Source organism: Molossus molossus, unplaced genomic scaffold (assembly GCF_014108415.1).
Source record: "Molossus molossus isolate mMolMol1 unplaced genomic scaffold, mMolMol1.p scaffold_m16_p_6, whole genome shotgun sequence".
Lineage (NCBI taxonomy): Eukaryota > Metazoa > Chordata > Mammalia > Chiroptera > Molossidae > Molossus > Molossus molossus.
The window spans coordinates 8,341,282-8,362,526 of record NW_023425399.1 but is presented as its reverse complement, the minus strand read 5'-3'; the positions used below and the strand labels follow the sequence as shown (position 1 = coordinate 8,362,526).

Below are 21,245 nucleotides of genomic sequence, written 5' to 3'. Positions count from 1 at the left end.
GTGCTAATAAATCCTACCCTATTAAAGTATATACAGGGTGAGGCAAAAGTAGGTTTACAGTTGTGAATACACACAGTTATTCTTGTGTTATTATTTATTGTTGTATTATTTTCCAGACAAACAACTATAAACCTGCTTTTGCCCCATTCTATATTAGGCATCAGAGAACAGATTTCTTGATACCTCCTCTTCCAGCCTACCAAGTTGTGAGGACAGTCATAAGTGTTATAGGAATATATGACCTAAGAACAGATTTCCCAGATAGGATGTAATCCATGTTTTGGTGTAATTTGTCCCTGTTTGAAGTGTTTTAAACACTTCAGAAACCTTTTTGAAAGTACTAGTTATCCCCATATAGATGACTGTTCTTAACTTAAAAAGCATGGCCTCAGCCAGTGTGAATGCCATTAATGCTATCAACTCACTTTCTTTGCTTTCCCTATGGGGTGCAATGCCTGTGTAGACACTTTGGCTGTCCAGGATTAACCTCTGAGTTCTGATTTGCCTTTCAGTTGACCATAGTCGGATTAAACTCCATCAAGAAGATAACGACTATATCAATGCTAGTTTGATAGAAATGGAAGAAGCACAGAGAAGTTACATTCTTACCCAGGTAAACCCAGGAGTGTCTGAATATTTTTTAATGGTTTTTGCCTTACTTGATGTCAATTGAAGCATTTTAGAGCGCTGTTATCTACACCTCAAATAAAATCTGCCACATCCTTTAGAAGCTCAGGTTTTAAACCACCCATAAAAACAAGGTAGGGGGGAAAATCCTCCTTCAGAGATTCGTTTGGTTATAACACTAATCTTTCTGAGAAGTATGACATTGCTGGGCTTGTGAAGAACAGCATTTACATGGCAGAATGGCCTGAGGTCTGTTACAGAGGCTGCGGAGCCGTGGCTAGAGGAGGGCGTGGGCATACATTGCTTTCATGAGTATTTGCCTCGGAGCCTGGAGTGCTTCTCATGGGACTCTAGAGGGTTGGCAGTTACCGGAAGAAACCTTTGTCCAGAGGTCCGTTCAGAATTCCATGGCATGGTCCTCCTTTTTTGGTCCAGGGGAAAAAAAGCCCAAAAAACTAGATTATGTAAACAAGGATACAAAATCACTTAAAATTCCCATTGGCTTTGGCATCTTTATGGAAGGAATCGTAAAAGTAGTTTAATAATTGATCTTTTTGTGAAATACTTACTGGTATAAAGCCTGGAACAGCAGGTATCTGGGAATAGTGATAAAGGAATTTCTTTTTGATTAACTTTCTCAAGTCTTATTCTGTGACCTGTAAGTTGATATAGACAGTCTAAGTTTCTCTCTCTTTTTTTTTATACTCACCCGAGGACATTTTTCCATATTTTGTTCAGATAGAGTGGGAGGGGGAGAGAGAGAGAAACATCAATGCAAAAGGGACACATCAAGTGGCTGCCACTCGCACAACCCAACCAGGGCCGAGGACAAACTGCAACCGAGGTACGTGCCCTTAGCGGGAACCGAACCCGGGTCTCTCTGGACCGCAGGCCGACGCTCTAACTGCTGAGCCAAACCGGCCAGGGCTCTCTCTTTTTGTTTTCTATTCCATATCAGTTTATCAGTCTTATTGGGTTATAGGGTGATTTTGAACATCAGAATTCTGCCTAATATTTGGAAATTAAAATTATGCTGATGCCAGAAAGCACTGTGAACAAAAGGGCTGCTTTTAGGGCCAGGAGCTAGATGAGGACATATCCACCGTGGCCCTTCTTCTCTGCCCCTTTTCTGTTCTGTCCCATTTCCCCCTGTCCATGACCATAATCAACCCAAACGTGTCCCAGTCGATGTACGGAATGTCAGCCGCACAGTGTTCACTTCTGGGGGGCTACTAAGTTCTTGGTAGGTGAGTAGGGGATAGGCCTTTACCTAGCACCTCTGGGGTGGTTGGGGTGAGCTCCGGGAGGGGGGAGGTGATAAGGAGGAAGATCCCTGGTGGTAGCAAGCTGGTGGGGAGAGGCTGGGGCAAAAGTGCTTCTTGGGTACTTCTGTTTTTAGTAGAAATCAAATCTTACTTCCTGATTTCAGCCATTAAACTTTGGTGTAGGGTCAGGAAGCCCAAAGCAAAGACAGATAGGATGTATAAAGTCCATTGGAGCAAGGAAATCACCATGGAAACTTTGGCATCCTGTCTTCCTCACCCCCATACCCTGGCAGTTACTTGGTACATCTGAAATTCTGTCTATTTTGTCAGGGGGCACCATGGATGTATCTAGCTACTGACATGCTCTCCCTGTGCCCTGGGATTTACAAAAGGGATTGAAGCATCCTGACCCTGAAGTTGCACCTCTAGATAGTATAACTAAAACCTTTTCCGAGCCACAAAACCAAGAAAACCCTGTGCATTTTTTATTTTCATTGTTGTTCATTATGCAGATAATACAAGTCTTTTTAAAAATCCGAGTTGTAGAAGTGTAGAGAATGTCAACAGTACCCGCCTTCACGTTCCCCATGAAGTGTTGGCTAAGTTTGGTGTATATCCTCAGATCTTCCGTGATATTGAATCCCTCAGACCCATTCTAGACTGGGTGGCACTGGAAGGTAGGGAAGGCGGCAGCTCGTAACGAGCCACAGAGAGCTGCAGCTGTGAAGGCCCGGAGCGGGCCTTCGTGCTCTTGTCAGAGGGTGAAAGGCCTGTGTGGCAGCCAGGAGGCCACGTGATTCCTGCTTTCCAGGAGCCGCTTTTCTGTTAGTTGGGGGAAAGGTAGACGCGTGTAATCCCTGTTGTCTGAGTCCTGTGGCACGTACGTGGAGTGTGGACCTGTGGTTCAGACAGCAAGTCTGAGATGAGTTCAGGGAAGGAAGAGGGAGTACCTCAGGTTTGCATGAGCAAGGAAAGCGTGGGGAGACTCCAAGGGAAAACATGTGAAGAATAAAGAGAATTTAGATGAAAATGCGTGAGAATGGAAACCATTCCAGTGCTGGCTGGAGGAGATGACATGTTCTGACCTAGAGGTCATAGTGATGTCCCTTCCAGGACCTACTAAAAATTTAGACCAACTTGAAGCATTCATACCCTGTATCCAGTAAACATTTGTGCTCATTGCCAGGTGGGCCAGAGTGAGAGCAGTCACCCCATTATGCCCTGGTAATACCATGCCCCTGGGGCCACCTGACTGACCGTTTGTGTCTCCACGTCGCTTATGTTCCTTGGTCCAAGGTTGAAGGCTATCTATGGTCAGGTTTACCATTCTTAACAGTAATAATAATAGCTAACATTTTATTGGTTGTTTACTGTGTTCCAGGCACTGTGGGAAGGCCTTCATATATGTGAACATAGCTAATTTTCAAAACCCTATGAGTAGATGCTGTGGTTAGTCAAGTCAGATAGGTGGAGAAACTGAGATATGAGAAATGAAGTGACTTGTCCAAGGTCACCAGAGCATCACTGTTGATCACCTTCCCATGCTGCCTGTCATCTGTACCTGGTAGTTTTGCCTAATATTGCATCCACCCTTAATGGTGGATCCTAGTGGAGCCCCTTGGCTGACCAACCCAAACCAGAAAGCAGAACCAGTGTTTTGTCTCCTCTGTTGGTCAACCCTGAACCAGTCCTGAGATGTAGGAATGACCTTTCACCATGTGTTAAAAAGTAGAATTGTGGTTACTGACCACTAGGCAGGGAGAGGTGGGTCCCTGTTCCAGCCTCTTCCACCACTCTGCCTCGGGGCACTGTTATATGCTAACTGCCAATGATTAGCTTGCACTGCAGAATGTTCTGTGTAAATGGCATGCACTTTGTGGGTTGTGTGTTTGCAGGGCCCACTGCCTAATACATGCGGTCACTTTTGGGAGATGGTGTGGGAGCAGAAAAGCAGGGGCGTGGTCATGCTCAACAGAGTGATGGAAAAGGGATCGGTAAGTCGTGCGTTTACCTACTCTTATCACTGTCTGCCTGTGTGCCAGTTCACAGCTTTAATAGTTTGTTTATTTCTTTGAATTGCTTTTAGATATCTTGTGGCTTTTTTATTTAAAAAAATTTTAAAGAGGCACTATGTAAATACATGTTTATAGAAAATAAGTCAGATAAGTATGTAAATTAAAAAGAGGGATAAAAGTAAAGCTGCCCCCCATCAGTGAGCCTCTCTCCGGAGTTTGATGCATGTGCTCTGCTTCCCCCTCACCCGTGGTTCTTGCGCTGCTGCCGTGGATCGGGGACTGGAATGAAGTTTATCGTGAGAGGCCAGTGTCTCCTGTGTCTTCATATCAGCTCTTCTGGCTGCGGGAGCAGCTGGACTCTGGATTTGCCTCTGTAGAATCCCAGCCGCCTGGCTCCTGGCCACTCTTCAGTGTGGACACTGGTGCATTTACTTCGGGATATGTGTCACCCTTTCTTCCAAGTTCTTTGCAACTCTTAAAACATCCCTCGGGATGGTACATGGACTACAGGTGCACCCCCTGTGCGTCTGTCCCTTTAGCCACCACCACCACCCTGCCTTCCAGCTGGCTCCCCTCTGTCTGTTCTGACCTGGCATCCAGAGTAATCTTTCTAAACCCAGTCTTGCCACACCTCTTCCTAGCTGAAACCCTTCTGGGGCTCCCCCTGCCTCCCAGTGACATGTAAGATGTCTGCAGGGTTGAACGTGGTATTGAGTGTGGTTGGGCCCTAGTTAACCTGGACCCCACTCTCGCACCTCCAACTCCAGTCAGCAAACCTTTTTTTTTTTAAGTTTCTTACCATCTTGCCATGTTCTCTGGGCCAAGGATCTGAATTACAGTGCTCACCTTCACCCCACTTCCAGGTGTCCTCAGATTGCTTCCCCTCCAGTCAGCCATGGCTTGTGCTGCCTGCCCCTTCCTACACGGCTCATTGTGCAGGTTGCCTTGAATAGCCTGTCTCCATGGAAGACTGCGTGCGTGCCTGGCACAAGTGTGGTGTACAGCAAACTGATGCCATATCCCATGATCCAGGCCCTTCCCTCCTCCCCCGACACCGCTGGCTCAGCTGGGGCTCTCCAGCCTCAGAGGAGAGGCCCTGAGAGAAGATGAGCTGAGGCTTCTGGAGACCTACATGAACGGGTGCTCAGGAGCAGAGAACTGGGTGTGCCAGGCCTGGCCAGGTACCGGCACTGCACCCGCTGGTGCTTGGCTGAGCACTGTTCTCTCAGCTGTCCCAACCACCTTGAGATGCAGGTGTGGCTTGCCAGAAGAATGTGAAGGCCCCAGAGAAGCCACTCCTCCAAAGAAAGCACAGTCATGGCCCTGGAAGGTATAAATAAAGTGCACAGAAGTAACACATCAAAGGAAACTTCAGCAGTGAAGTGGGAGGCATTCACCGCAAAGCTCTTCGCTGCCCCCACAAGAGAAATGGTCTGTTACAGCAAACAATCCTCCTACCAGGGCACATGTTTAAAATCATGGATTTTGCCTCTGTCCCCTATTCTTAAAGGAAAGTATTTATTTGCTCAATAATAATGAAGCACTTACCTGAATGTTGAAATTGATGAAATAATGCTTTGAAAAAAATGTTTTTAGTGAAAGTGGTTTTTAATTTTTTCTGCTTCAGTGGCTAGATTAGTAAAATGTGAAGTTGCAAATGTGAAGCAAGCCCCCACCTGTCACCACTCTTGTCAGCAATTTTGAATAAAGAAACAAAACATTAGGTTCCCACAGCACACGCTCTCCGCAAGAGAAAGTGAAACATGGTGGCCTCTGGGTGTTCAACACAGATCAGCATTCAGGGCCTTTCAGGTGGGGCACTGCTGATGTCAGGGCTGCAGCATCCCTGGTCTCCACCCACCGGGTGCTAGCAGCACCCCGCCCCCAGTTATGGCAACCAAAAATGTCTCCTGACATCGTCCATTATCCCCTGGGAAGGGAGAACTGTCCTTGGTTGACTGTTCTGGAGGATGTTAAGGGTTGGGAGTTTCTAATTTTTTTTTTTTTAATTGATTTTAGAGAGAGAGAGAGAGAGAGAGAGAGAGCTAGAAACATCGATGAGAGAGAACATCAATTGGCCGCCTCCTGCACACCCCCCACTGGGAATTGGGCCCACAACCTGGGCATGTGCCCTGATCAGAAATCAAACCGTGACTACTTGGTGCAGGGGTCGACACTCAACCACTAAGCTGGGCAAGGGTTGGGAGTTTTAAGTTGAGACTTATTTATGACTCCACTGGTCAAGCATCGACCCCTGCACCAAGTGATCACGGTTCGATTCCCGGTCAGGACACATGCCCAGGTTGTGGGCCCGATCCCCAGTGTGGGGTGTGCAGGAGGTGGCCAGTTGATGTTCTCTCTCATCAATGTTTCTAGCTCCCTCTCTCTAAAATCAAAGAAAAAAATACTTTTAAAAAAGATTTATTTATTTAAAAATTATCAGTTATGATAGCACTTTTTTTTTATTTATTTGTTGCTAAAGTTCAAATAAAATCCCTTCGTTGTTTACACGTGGTTTGCTTTAGCTCCTGTTGTCACGGTTCAACCAGGAGCAGTGTCCCAGCACTGTAGTTACATGTTCGTCACCAGGCCTTGTTCTTGGTTGTCTCTCACCCATAGCTGACCATCAGTGGGCCGTAGATCCACTGTAACAACCTTTCCCCTGGGATTGGCCATTACGAAAACATGGCTGGTTGGTTTTGTTGTAGTTCACTGCAATGACAGTAGTCCCTGTTTTCCTTTATAACTGTTTTCACTCAGGGTCATTTGGGCATGAAAAGCAACATGTGATTTGACACTTTTAATGTAGCATCAACATTATCACCCCATAAGGAATGACTGGGAAAAATGATAAGAAGATACAACGTCTTATTTGCTCAGCTAATCTAATATCACAGCCCGTGGTAAAGCCAGCTTGCAGAGCATTTCCATTTACTATATATATGTTTTCTGGTTTCCTTCCTTCACCAAGTAGTGTAGGATGTTCTCTTCTTGTTTTTGGCAAATCTGCCTGTCTGTTACCCTTTTGGGACCTCGTGTTTTCTGGAAAACAGCGTGCAGAAAATGACTGTGTGTGTTAGACTGTGGCCCCGCAAACTGCCACATGGGTTTGATTTCAGCATTAACTTAGGACGTGTCATGTGGAATTCGATGTGCATGTAGGGTTGGGATCATCGTTTAGGCAGGGGAAATAAGAATGGCTTGTGTCTCCTGACATCCCCACTAAAGGTACTGTTTGATTTCAGGTGCTTTTGTGCCTTGTCCATCTCTCTTGTGCTCTGCTTGTTTTCTGTGTTCATCATGCTTTGAGAAAGCCAAATTGACCATCACAGGGTCATCCAGGTGACTTTCATAGATTTTTTTTAAGATTGCCTAGCTGTTTGTTTTAGAAGGTCCCAAGGGCTCTCTCTCTCTCTCTCTCTGTCTGTCTGTCTCTCTCTCTCATTGACCTTCATGGCAGTAACGGCGACTAGGACAGCACTGCCACATTGTGTTTAGTTCTGACCCAAGACTTGGCTCAGGTGAGACCTGCTGAAGGCCTGCTTGCTAATTAAATCTTCTTTTCAGGTCAGTATATATCCATTTAATAGGATAACAAGAAGTAATGAGCTTGTGCTTATTGTTTTTTTTATTTTGTGTGTTTAAAACAAAAATTTCTACAGGGAATGACAGAGTGTGGCCTAAGAGTTCTCAAAAATAAGCATCATTTGCCCTGGCCAGTTTAGCTCAGCGGTTAGAGCCAAAGGACTAAATAGTCTTGGGTTCGATTCTGGTCAAGGGCATGTACTTTGGTTGAGGTTCAGTCCCTGGCCCTGGTCAGGGTTGCTGGGAGGCGGCCAGTCGATATGTCTCTGTCACATCGATGTTTCTCTCTCTCCCTCCCTCCCTCCCTCTCGGTCTCTCTCCCACTCTATCTGAAAATAAATGGAAAAAAGTATTCTCGGGTAAGGATTTAAAAAATAAAATAAAAATAAACATCAGCTGATGGATCACTTATGTTGCCAGAATTCTTCCTCAGTTGTAGAGTTCCAGAGTCTTGGTCTTTACTCAGACTACAGAGATTTATTAGACTTTATATTTATTTTTGAAAGTGGATACTAGCTGTGTGGAGGTGAATTTTTAAAAACTCGTCTTTCTTGCCCATGAGACATGAAAACATTGGCCTCTTCTTTGGTGGCAACTGGCCATTCTGTGGCTCTGCCTCTTTACCCCATTCTTTCCCTCCACGTCCCGTGTTGGGTGCGCACCAGCGCGCGTGGTTTTGAACTTACCTGGGCAATCTCTGTTTCTGGGGTCTTAAGGAATTACACAGGTCTAATTATTTGAAGTGTGGGAATAGCATCCTTTAAAGGTCTTCTAAAGTCTTGCTCTCAGCTCGCTGCCTCACCTCCTCGGGCTTGCCATGTCGTTAATGCTCCCGTGTCCTGAGAGGCAGAATTGCCTCCATGCTGACAGATTGGCCCCATTCCAGAGGTTCGTTCATCTTTGGCAGTTCATCAGTGTGGCGGGGTGACATGGGTGAAACTGGCCAAGACTTTCAAACAGGCCTGTGTCCAGGCTCTTTAGCAAGCCCTATCAACCTTCTGCTTGGGGACCATGGAGTTAGATGTTGTGTTGGCATCGCACGCTGCTGTTTCTTGATTTGTTTCTGTTTTTGAGTAGCATGCCAACTCAGCAGAACGGCTCCTCATTGCCCAGGTGGTGCCGCAGGTTCGGGGCTTGCTGCCAGTCACTGTGGTCTGGGCCTCCACTGGCCCCATCTTCTGCTGCTCCTCTGAGACGTGCTGCTTTGTAGTCAGTGCCTAGGAAATCCTAGACATCCTTCCAAACATGCCTCTGTCAGCCTGCTTCTGCCATCAAGCCTTCTCTGATCTCTTTCCCATAACTTCAGCCAGCCAGAAACATTTACCTCTTCTGATTTCCCATGGCACATCCATAGCGGTTCTCCTCAGCACTTCCCTCAGGCCACCTTGTCACTGCTGGGCCTGAGCAGTCTGTCCTGACAGACAGTTGGTCCGGGAGGCCCTCCATCAGACACAGTCGTCTTTCACCTGCAGGAGGTATTGAGGGGGCGAATGCATGTCGAATTACAGGTGTCTTGAATTTGTACTATTTCCCAAAGAGCTATTTACACACACTGGTATTTCATTTGCTGGAAGCCACAATGTCTTCGAGGTTCCCTCTGTCTAGGCGCATGGTCAGTCTTTCTGGCTCTTCGTCCCTGCAGCTTAGCCCCTGTCCACCAGCTGCTTTTGACTAGAACAGTCATCAGTAAGTAGAAATGGTAGATACTGGCGCAGAAATTTAGCTCAAAGTATGCCATAAAATTTGAGTCAGATTCTAATTCTTGAACTCTAAATGAAACCAAATCTTTACTTTAAAGAAAAAGTTAATGTTACATTTAAATCAAGACCATCAAGTAGTTTCTGAAATTATTAAACTAGAACATCAAAAGTATTTTTCTGAACTGAACGAAACCAGAACAAAAGGGTGGGACGAGTCACTGTGTGGTCCCGTGCCTGGAAGGACCCCTCTCCAAGCCTTCGCTAAATAGTTTTCTCTCAATAACAGCCCTTCAACCTTTTAGGGTGTTTCACATGGAGTCTCTTCCAGCCGTGTTTTCAATTAGCCTGTTATTTTCCCCAGGGTGAGGTGTCTACACTATGCCAACAGCACCAATCAGATTCCTGGCAATCTTTGAAATGGCTACACAGAGTACTTTGTGAGAGACTAAACCTTTTACACATATGGCTTCCCACCGTAGGTGATAGGCAAAGAAAGGATCTGACCCCTGAGATGCCTCATTGTATAGATTACCAGGGAGCTGCCTGGCTAGATCTATACAGATATACATATATATATGTACACACACACACACACACCCATCTTCCCAAAGGGAAGGCAGGTTATATGCTGACAGTGACTTCCAGGCCTTCAGGTTATGTTCAAGCTCATGGAAGGTACTTCAAACCTTCTGTCACAGGAAAAGTCATTCGCTCACAATAATTTAGTGTTATTTTCTCCTTTAGTTAAAATGTGCACAGTACTGGCCACAAAAAGAAGAAAAAGAAATGATCTTTGAAGACACAAATTTGAAATTAACATTGATCTCTGAAGATATTAAGTCATATTATACGGTACGACAACTGGAATTGGAAAACCTCACGGTAAGTGCGCGTAAGGACTTCAGACGGTTCCTGGTTGAGGCGTCTTTTCCCTTGGGTGATAATTACCTGCTGCTGCCAGTTCTTCTGAGTGTGTCCCTGAGCAAGATGTAATGTTGGCACTATGGTGAGCAGAGCTTACCTGCTTACCTGCCAGGGGACCAGAGGTGCCTGGGTGGCAGGTGGAGGGGTCTTAAATATCTCTTTTCCCACGGAGCACACCCTCTCTCTAAAATTTACATGAGGTAACACTAGTTCTTAGGAGAAGGGAGTTTCTTATCTAAAACGTGTCTGTTCCTGCCTGTGGAACTGCGGAGGGACGACAGGGGCAGCCCGAGGTTACCTCCAGCAGAGCAAGCTGTCTTTCTCCTGCAGCGAGAGGAAAGGGCCCTTCCAGGGCTCGGCCAGCTCCATAGCCAGTGTGCGTTTTCTAGGTCAGGTCTGGGGTTCCTCTGTCGGGAAGAATTGATAACACCCACTGCTGCCTCTGTTGGAAGATGGTGCTGGAACACGGCAAGGCCCTGGGCTGAGCAGCACGGAAGGGCCCTGCCCTCGAGGACTGTGTCACTCTCCTGGAGCCACCTCTCCGAGGAGCCCACAGTTCAAGGCAGCTCCTGGGACATGCTCAGTCGTGGTGGTCAGGCACTACCCTCTGGACGAGGGTGCCCGGGATTGATCCTGGCCCCATATCGAACTGTCAGACTTCGAGCAAGGGACATTCAGCTCGCCATGTCTCAGTTTCCTCCTCTGTCAGGTTGGAAGGGGTAACATATGTGAAGTGTTAGAGCAGCACCAGGCCCAGAGCATGTGCTCAGGAAGGGTTAGCAGTGTGTGGGGTTGAAGTCCCCTGGGATTATTCCAGGGCAGTAGAGATGACCAGCAGAAGTCAAGGTGGGGGCATGGTAATCACATGGATTAGGGCTCGCAAGGCAGTGTTAAAGGATCTGCTTCTGAGTTACCTTCGCAGCTTAGGTGCTTTACACTCCTGACTCCTGCTGTTGAATTAGAGTTGAAGTGAGGTCCAGAACTTGGCACAGGTTACTGCCAAGTAGAGAACAGGTTAAAATCGCGCGGCTTTTGAGGAATGCAGCAGTCCTTTATCTGAGTGCACACTCTTCTCCCTCTGATAGCGCGGGCCAGCCGAGAGCCCTGCCCTGGCCCTGCACTGAGGCTTAGGGAGTGATTTATGGAGGCTTTGACGGAGGATTTTCAGGAATAATGCTGGCAGTGGGCTGGAATGTGCCTGGAGGATTATGTAGTAGGCTTTTTTAAGTGCGTTTTTAGCATTTGCAGGACTGACATATTAAGAGTGACTTCTGGTAAACGCTTGAGAATATTTCTCCTGCTTATTGAGGGAAACAGAATTTGGACTGAGCAGAAGAGATTGGTGCTGCCTTGGTGGTGGAGCAGACACAGCCGCTCAAAGGCCTTGGTGTTAGGAGATCTGTTTGCTCTAACGAGCTTTGTTTTTTAAAAATAAAAATAAAAATTCTCTTCTCAGACACGTGTATCTGTTCAAACACAGATCTAGAATGAATTCCTTGAGAACGAGCTGGGCAGGCGTGAGGGAGGATATAAACGAGATAACGCACACCGTCTTCAGGATTAAGAGAGAGAACGCACTTTTGGCATGTTTTCTTATTCAGTTTTTAAATGTATTTTTAAGTGCTTTTCTTTCCCTAAAAAAATAGAAGAGGCATTTCTCTTTTAAGCCATTAAAGTATTAGGAGATCATTTTCTAGGGAGGAAAGAATGGAATTGCCTAGTGTGGTTCTATAAATTACCCTAATGTTACAGGCAGATTTCTCCCATTTCTGCAGACCGATACCAGTGTATGCAGTAGCTGGTGCAGGGTGGACGGGTCGTCTTTTCTGATTTTAGGTCATTGGTGTTTATGGCAGATCCTTTCTCACGTTTTTGTCACAGTAGGGTCAGGGAAGGTTGTTATAACTGAGTTGTAAGCTCTGGAAGGGCAGAGGTTGTATCTTGACCTCATTGTGCCTGGCACGGTCACTGGCACATGGTAGGCACGTTGTGGACATTTGCCAAATAAAGGAAGACAGTGTTGGTAAGTGGGTCCCTGGCTTGAAGCGTTTCTCCATCAGCTGCTCTCAAGGTGACTTGCATTGCCATGGCCCTTGGCACTGCTTAGCAGGAGACCGTCGTGGCTGGCAAGGTTTCTCCAAACCTTCTTCCTGTGCCCACTTTAGCAAGGCTTGCAGGCCTCACTTGCCCAGTGCCTGCTTCCCACTCACTGTGTGCTCTTAGCTTAGAGAGCTCTTGAGTGCTCCCTTCCCAGTGAGAACTGCATTTTGATTGATGCTGCTGGAGACCAGGTGTCCACTTGCGGTGGACTCTCAGGCTTAGGGGAAGGACCATATCTGGAAGCAGCACCGGAGGCCATTCTTTCTGCTTCAGTGGGAGAGACTGGGTCTGGGGAGAAGCCTGTGGGGACATGGGCCAGGGTCCTCCTTTCAAAAGTTACTGCCACAGGCTCTGAACCTGGGTTCTGGAGTCAAGCAAACTTAGATGGAAACTCCTGCTCCCCTGCTTAATGGAGGGTTGGCCTCTGAGCCTCAGTCTCCTAATATGGAAAATAGGAATAATGGGGATACATGCCTTAAAGGGCTGGTGTGAGAACTCTGAGCCGATGTGCTCAGCACTAACGTGAAGTGAATGCTCAGGACCATCCCTGCAGCTGGGTGTTAAACCACGTGTAACAACCTCCAGTCTTTGGAAACTAAGCTGGTTATTTTTTTCTTTAAAATGATGATCCTTTGAGATGTCCAGATAGTCTTGTAAAGTCTGAGTTACCCAGAGCTGATGCCACACACACATACTTTACATTTTCACTTTCATGTGAAACCTTGTGCTGCTTCATGACACAGTTGTGGGTGGCAGTGTGGCGTCATTGTGGGGCAAAGAGAAATCCGTTGTGACCGTGAAGACAGTAGAGGTGAGAGCCAGTGGAGAAAAGAGGTGGGCGAGACTGTTCCATCCTAAAGGAAGTGAAGTCAAAACAGGAGCAGCACAGGGCACCTTGGTGCCTGGTATTTGTGGCCTGCGGGGCGCACCGTCCCTGGGAGAAAATCTGAGAATTAAAGCTGTTCTTTGAGTGATTGGAGGTACTTTGTGCTTATGTGGAACTTGTGATTTCTGTACAGATAATTCTCTTAGAATCATCATTTTTCTCTTTCAGTCTAAAGAAACTCGAGAGATCCTACATTTCCACTATACCACATGGCCTGACTTCGGAGTCCCCGAATCGCCAGCCTCGTTCCTGAACTTTCTTTTCAAAGTCCGAGAGTCAGGGTCACTCAGCGTGGAGCACGGCCCCATCGTGGTGCACTGCAGCGCCGGCATCGGCAGGTCTGGGACCTTCTGTCTTGCCGACACCTGTCTCTTGCTGGTAAGGAGGCCATCGAAGACCTTGAGAAGAGAAGGGACCACGTGTAAACCTCTACCCTGGCCTGGCCACAGCTTCTCTGGTATTGTCTCTGCAGTAAACGAGCTTTGAGCATCACTTTTTATCAGCTTCCCTTCCATAGAAATAGTTTTACCCTAAATAGCTTTGTTCAGAGGGATGTTCTTAGTTTTAAAGTGAAATCCAGGAAATCCCTTTGTCTCTCATTCTTTTCTGTGTGCTCACATAGTCCTGATTTTGCTGCACTGACTCAAATTTTCTAGAATCCTGCCTTCCCTGCTGTGATTTTTTTTTTTCCTGGGTGGGCCCTGGAGTCAGGGCTGGCTGAATTGTGTCTCCTATCTGGCTTTCAGATGGACAAAAGGAAAGACCCTTCTTCTGTTGACATCAAGAAAGTTCTGTTAGAAATGAGGAAGTTCCGGATGGGACTGATCCAGACAGCAGACCAGCTCCGTTTCTCCTACCTCGCTGTGATCGAAGGTGCCAAATTCATCATGGGAGACTCTTCAGTGCAGGTCAGCATTGCTTTTGCTTTCATCCAGGTGTGTTGATTTCCAATTTTTGTCTCTGAAGAAGGGGACTGTCAGTTGTAAAAATTGAAACACTGCCATGTGCCAGAGCAAATAGCTGTACTTTGTGTTCAATTGTTGGAGAGTTGTGGAAGTGTTCACTGGGTTTCAGCTTCTGCCTTTGAAGCGTTCACATAGAGAACATTAATAAGGAGAATAGAGTTTATTTTCAAAATATTTCATCTTCAAGTGTATGTCTAGAGACCGGAGAAGCAGAGAGCCAGCCCCTCACCGAGCTGTCACCTCTGCTTGCTGCCAGGGGACCAGATTTCCTGACAGAGCAGTCAGCCACGAACACTGATGGCACTCCTTGCTGCTTTTTCCAGGAGCAATGGAAGGAGCTCTCCCACGAGGACCTGGAGCCCCCGCCTGAGCATGTCCCACCCCCTCCCCGACCACCCAAACGAATCCTGGAGCCACACAATGGGAAATGCAAGGAGTTCTTCCCAAACCACCAGTGGGTAAAGGATGAGTCCGAGGAGGATAAAGAAGACGGTCCCATCAAGGAAGAAACCAGAACCCCCTTAAATGTTCCCTGCAACATGGAAAGGTAATGTGAGAGGGTCCTGGCTTATTGGGGGTGAGGAGAAATGACCTTCTCTTCTAGAAACACATGTTGATATTGAAACCCTGTGCATGCAGCCTCCTGTTGGCACACAGTGCTTCAGTGTCCTTGGGGAATGGGGCCCCTGGACTGTCCTGCTCCTCCCTGGCTGGAGGAACCTAGGTACTGAGCCACAGTTTGGCCCTGAGAATGACCAACTTCAATGGGGTTTTAGCACCACCTTGTGGTTCTTGTTGGAATCAGGCGTTCAGAGTGCTGGGAGTCCTGCTGGTGATGACAGTGCCCGCCCCAGGCTTCCAGCCAGTCCAGAAATGGGATGTCCAGGCTTGACGATGCACCTTCAGCCCCCAAAATGGTCCTTTTGGGAACTTAACCTTTTCATGTAGCCTTGACCAAATGGATTGCCATTTTGCTTCCTTATGGTTTAATAAAAATTGTTGAGCACCCACTGATGAACGTGAAATACTGAGATAACTAGGCTATAGCTCCTAGTTTATGTTCTAGACCCTGCTGTTGGGAAGGGGACTATAAATTGCAGTGGGAGCCTGTGGCCAGTGACGTGATGGAGGTGCACGCTGGCGGGGTCAGGCGCACAGCAGACACAGCCCTCCCGGGGGTAAGGAAGGCTGCCTCCAGGAGGTGGCACTGTGTGGGAGCATGAAGAGTGAGGGGAGCTGGCTCCAGCCCGAGACTAGCGGTGATGCCCTTGGGATCTGCTTTCTGGAGGGCAGTTTAAGAGGAGTGTATATTTTGACCCAGTATTTGTCTGCATCTAAAAAGTTAGCCTACAGCAGTTCTGAAACAAGTGTGCAAAGAGATGTATAGGAAGAGGTGTTTGGTGTGTCATCATTCGTAATGGTGAGAAGTTAGAGATGAGTTGAGTATATACCCAGGGATTAAATAAATCCTTTCTCCCTATGTTGGGGTGCCCTGCAGCTGTTAAAAGAATGGGCCCTGGCTCTTCTGATGTGGCTGGACATTAGAGGGGTAGGATCTGAGAAAGCAATGCTCCGCAGGGTCCTCTGGTTAGATTGATTATCAGTATCTCACCAAGGCACCAGTTCTGACTCGTGGACCTGAGTCCACAGGGTCCTTCATGCAACTGGTCCTTATCACAGAAACACCAAATCTGGTTCTGGAGAGAAACTTGCCCAGCGGGGCCTCCCATGGCACGTATCTTATAATGTGCTGGGCAACGGCTCGTCGACTGTCTGTTTCCCAGGGCCTCTGCTGATGTTCTCATGGTGGGCCAGTGTGCTCCACCTGAGGGCTCTCAGAGGGCCCAGGATGAGAGCAACAGGCTGTAAATGACTTGTGTCACATTCATGTCACATGTTCTGTTTTTTTTAATCCTCACCGGAGGACATTTTTGCATTTATCTTCTGGTGGAGCAGGAGGGAGAGAGAGAGAGAAACATCGATGTGAGAGAGACGCATCGAGTGGTTGCCACCCACACAACCCCAACCGGGGCCGGGGACAAACTGCAACCAAGGTACGTGCCCTGGTTAGCGGGAACCAAACCCGGGACTCTCTGGACCGCGGGCCAGTGCTCTAACTGCTGAGCCAAACCAGCCAGGGCTGTTTTCTTTATTCATGGAGACCTGTGAAGAGAGAAGTGCCTTTCACACTTTCTGTGTGAAGGTGCTGTGTAGGGAAAGATGGATTTGGGGAGCTAAAAGCTAGAGCGTCCCAGAAAAAAATGGAGTTGTGCCAAGGACATAAGTACTGCTGGGCACCTGTGGGAGCCCACGTGCCCATAGACCTCAGCGCTGTAGCCAGAGCCTGCCTGGCAGGGTGGGCGCTGAAAACCAACTGCTCCCTGCAGCTTCCTGTCTCCTAGGAAGGTGGTGCCTCAGGTGGTTTTGCCAGGCTCAAGATGCTGCTGGGGTAGGAAGCCATGGATGCACGTGCGAGGCCAGACTTCCCATGGCCAGGGCCTCCTTGATGGAAGCAAAGATGGAAAGGGACGGGCCTGGAACAGGAGGGGAGTGGAGAAGAAAGGCCTGGCTCCTCATGGTCCCATGAGCCTCTGCTAGCCTCTCCTGAAACAGCCCCAGAGCAAGAACACGTAGTCCCCCCCCGGGTCACTTTGGCTCACTACCACAAAGGTAGCCAGCTGACTGCACACAGGACCCCTGGGAAAGGGCCTCCTGGCAGGGTTGGCTTAGTGCTGGGGATTCGGGCCTGGGACGGGGTGGGCAGAGGGTCATTGGGAATGTGTGGCATCTTCATGTCAGCAGTAACAAAGGCCATTACCCACCCTCCGTCACTAAGGAGTCCCCAGGTCTGTAGAACCTTACCCTGGCTGTGAGGGACACCTGAATCCCTAGGTAGAGGTGGTGACAAGTGGGCCTCAGACCTGTGTCAGCAGCACTCAGCTCTGTTTACGTGCAGCCCCGTTTTTCCTAGCATTCCCCCCATAGTAATAGCGTCTTCGCCATTGTTTTCCCCAGAGTGAGTAACCCATCTCTGCCCTTCTCATTCCTCAGCACGAGTCAAGACACTGAAGTCAGAAGGCGGGTCACAGGGGCAGGCCCTACCCAGGAGGAGCCGTCACCACCCAAGGAGGAGCAGGACCAGGCGCTGACTCACTGGAAGCCCTTTCTGGTCAACATGTGCATGGCCACGGTCCTCACGGCTGGTGCGTACCTCTGCTACAGGGTGTGTTTCCACTGACGGACTGCTGGCAAGATCGCGTGACAGAAGCACTGGCCGGCAGCCTGGCATTAGCTTTCAGTGCTGGGCAAGGATCTGAGCCAGTCTCAGAAGAAACAGATCAAAGGTTAAAGTCTGGAACTGTGAAGGGCTAACAAGAGAGGATTGAGGATTGATGCACTGGGGTTTTAAGGAGCCCTGTGGTCCCAAGAATACAAGCGTCTAATCTCAGGGCCTTAACCTATTCAGGAGTAAGTAGAGAAAATGCCAAATACATCTCTCTCTCTCTTCTTTTTTTTTTTTTTGTTCATTTGTTTTTGGAAAAAAATAGAATTACAACACATTGTTGTTTTTAACCTTTATAAAAAGTAGCTTTTTGTTATTTCTGGGGGGGAAAAGAGACTAGGCACTTAGGAAACTTTCTTGTACCCTTAGGTGGTGTAAGCTGATACACATTCTATTTGATTTCCCAGGGAAGGACTCCCACCCTTGGAGGAACGTGGAGTCCTCTGGAGAAGAGGGTTTAGGATCTAGGACGCTGCCTTGCTCAGTCACTTCCTCTGCTGTGTGTACACTGAGCTGGGCAGGGGCTGCCAGCTTTCCCATTTTAAGAAGAAAAACAACAAAGGCCATCTCTAGAAATTAAAACCCGGCTTATGCTTTTGCTCAGGGTGTCCCCACTGGTTTTCCACCATCCATTTCTCTATCGATCCCTTCTTGTTGAGCCGTCTTGCTCATGCCTGCCCTCAGCACCCCATCCTCCAAAACAGGGTTCCTCGAGGCCCCTGCCTAAGGGTCCGAGGCCACCACAGGGTGGCCTCCGGCCTCACCCTGCCACTGAGATAAAAAAGGAGCAGTTTCCACTTGATTCGGATATAAATGCCATTTCAGGAGCCGCCACACATGACACGTGTGTTGCTGTTAAAGTAAGGGGAAGAGAGAGAGGATTAACTTCATGGAAATCACCTCGCAAGACTTTTTTTAAATCATTTAAATATTTTGCCTCTTTTCAGGCAACCATCTTTGAGTGCATCAGATGGTTTAGCAACACACGGTTTTTCCTTAGGGATGATTTTGTAAGGGGTCGAGGGCTATTGTAATAAAAAAAAATCAAAGCCCCTTTTCACTGGAGTGGCCAGGGGGTTGGGGTTTGCCAGGTAGTGCCAAGTCTGCAGCTCGGTGGGGTGGTCTGGTCTCAACTGAAAATGTTTGGTTTCATTCCAGTTTCTGTTCAACAACAACATAATCTGACCCACCTCCACCCCACTGCCCGCCTCTGCTCGGAGCCCGCACCCGACTAGCAGGCTTCGGGGTGGGTAATCGCGTGTGAGCCCGGCAGACGTTTGCTTTGCACTGAAACTCCCCTCCCCGGCTCTGGGTCTTACCCCTTCCCTTTTACTCCTGCCCCCCTTCTTTAAGCACCAGATCTACAGCCCAGTTTTTGAGGCGAGCAGGAGAGCCACGCGGGGCCCAGAGGAAGGCCTGTGCAGGGCCGCATTTCCCGGCAGGCGCCGCGGAGACGGCGTGTGGTGAGCCTCTCCGCTCCGTATTTATTTTTTTATTTTTCCCCAGAGGCATCCATAGTGCACTAGCATTTTCTTAAACCAATAATGTATTAAAATTTTTTGATGTCAGCCTTGCATCAAAGGCTTTCTCAAAAAGTACAATAAACCCTCAGGTAGTGCTGGGAACGTAGGACTTTGCCATGAGCCCGCTGCGTCAGACCAGTACTGGGAAGGAGGATGGCCGTGAGCAGTGGGCATTTCATGACACTGGGTAAAGTGAGAGGAGCTTTGGCATTTGTGTATAGAGCAGTGGGATAATATATAATGAACACTTGGATATTTAACATACATGACGGGAGATGACTTTGTCCGGTTATTCCCCTCCCTGGTTTTATCTGATAGACCTTTGTTCTCAATCACTGCTTTCCCCATGTGTATTAGAATGCATGTTTGGTCTTCTTGTGTCCTGATCAAATACCACGTGCTTGAAATACTTAGATCTCTGCTTACTAAAGTGCCCTCGTGTATGAGTCCAGTCTCCCCTTGCATGATCAGACCGTTACGTGGCTGTGGTCCCTGAGACTGTCGCTGAACTACTCGCCGTTCGGCACTGGAGGGATGTGTTCAGTAGCAGATATTTGCCTAATTCCTGGCATGACACTCCGGTGACTTCCTGGTGAGGCCCGGCCTGTCCTGGTCCAGCTGGGCCCCACTGTAACTCAGACATTCCAGGGGATGGGAAGCCATAGTCACACCTCACGCTCTGGACATTCAGGCAAGCAGGGTCCCCTGCACACACACCTTTGGGATCAGCCTCCACCATCCCAAGTTCACATTCTTCTTGCAAAGACTGTGATCTGGAACCAAGGCAACTGTTGGAAACCACACTTCTTGAAGCAGCCTGGATGATGAAGGTCCCTTGGAGTCAGCTGGCTGCTGTCGCATTCGGGAGGGCCTTGCTGAGAGAGGCGTGTCTGCCCCTGCCCTTGAACCCTGGGGACTGATGGTGCTCACGACTCTTCCTGCGAGGGGAACTTAAGACCTCCACGTTAAGTGGCTTTTTTAACAAGAAAAAAAGGCAGCTGTAGCTCACGAGCTGCTCTTTTGCCAGCATTTTCACATTTTGCCTTTCACGTGTTAGAAGCCCGTGCAGAGGAGTTCTGTGGAGGGAACATGCGAGGCGCCGCCCGCGGGCCTTGGTGAGGTGTGGATACGGCCAGGTGCCAGGCTCTAAGCAGTTCGAGTTGGGCTTGCTTGTTTGTTTCGGAAGTCCTGTATATGTATGTAGTAGTCTGGGTGTGTATATATAGTAGCATTTCAAAATGGATATACTGGTTTAACCTATCCTTGGCAACAGATGGCTCTCCATCTTGTTACACGTATGTTAGAGAAGTAGCGAGCTGCTCTGCTATATGCCTTAAGTCAATATTTACTCAGCAGGTCATTATTTTTTACAATGGCCATGGAATAAACCATTTTTACAAAAATAAAAACAAACAAAAAAAGCGAGGTGTTTTGGTATAATACCTTTTCAGGTGTGTGTATATGTGGATGCATGATGGGGTGGGGGGGCGCATCTCAGGGTCTTCTGTGACCTCACAGAACTGTCAAACTGTACAGTTTTCCAACTTGCCATATAAATGATGGGTTTGCATTTTAGTTGCAACAATAAAAATTTTTCTTTCTAAAGAACATGGATTTGGGGTGCTTTCCAGTTCTTTGCACAACAGGCTAAACCAGGAAGGGCAGCCATGCTGCTTTCCGTCCCTGCATGGGGGCAGGTGTCGAGCAGGGGTATAGTTTTCCACATCGAAGAACCACGAGGGCCTCCTGGGCCCTGAGTGCCTCTGTGCTGGGCATATTCCCTTACGGGGAGTTCCCTTAGCACCTCCGGCCTCAGCCCTTGGAAGACCCAGGGCCCTGGGATAACTGAAGAAGCTTGCACAAGTTGTTTGAAGAACTGTTCAGACCTCAAGGACGTGCCTCTTGCCCGGCTGCCTGTGAGACCCCGTGGAGGTTAGCACGTCTCCGTACCTCCGTACAGTCAGTCGATGTAGAACTGACATCGAAATAATAAGATTCACAAAATCCTGTGGTCTTCCTTTCTCGTTCAGGGTTAAATGTAAATCTACTCTAAAATGTTTTTTTTTTGCTTTTTGTTTTAAAATCATTTTTGACTTGTAAAATGTTGCAAAGATGGTACAAAGAATTCCCTTATATCCTTCGAGGTTTCTGCCTGTCGCAAGGCTGGCTGCTGAGTACACTGTTTATGCTTTGGCCTCCCGGCAGGATCGATGAAACTGGGAAACGAACACATTGCGGTCATGTGACCACACAACACCCATGGGGGACTGGGGCCAGGACAGTGGTGTCATGCCCACTGTCATTTCAGTCTCTGTTTCACATACAAGAAATGGCATCTATGCTTTGATGAAGAGGCGCAATGCCGGTGTGGG

The 21,245-nt window shown here is 48.0% G+C and overlaps 1 protein-coding gene across 2 annotated transcripts in view; it reads left to right on the top strand.

The window, feature by feature from the left end:
- The window catches only part of PTPN1 (protein tyrosine phosphatase non-receptor type 1), a 70,849-nt gene extending 49,932 nt beyond the window's left edge, over positions 1-20,917 (top strand). The window contains exons 3-9 of one of the 2 annotated variants that reach the window (XM_036244250.1): positions 513-613; positions 3,788-3,886; positions 9,937-10,074; positions 13,271-13,480; positions 13,849-14,010; positions 14,391-14,614; positions 17,119-20,917. In XM_036244250.1, the coding sequence (XP_036100143.1) occupies positions 578-613; positions 3,788-3,886; positions 9,937-10,074; positions 13,271-13,480; positions 13,849-14,010; positions 14,391-14,614; positions 17,119-17,305 (1,056 nt within the window). In that variant the 5' untranslated portion in view covers positions 513-577 and the 3' untranslated portion in view covers positions 17,306-20,917. The remainder of the gene's footprint in view (positions 1-512; positions 614-3,787; positions 3,887-9,936; positions 10,075-13,270; positions 13,481-13,848; positions 14,011-14,390; positions 14,615-17,118) is intronic. The other variant, XM_036244249.1, reaches the window with a different exon arrangement.
- Positions 20,918-21,245: the final 328 nt, after the last annotated feature.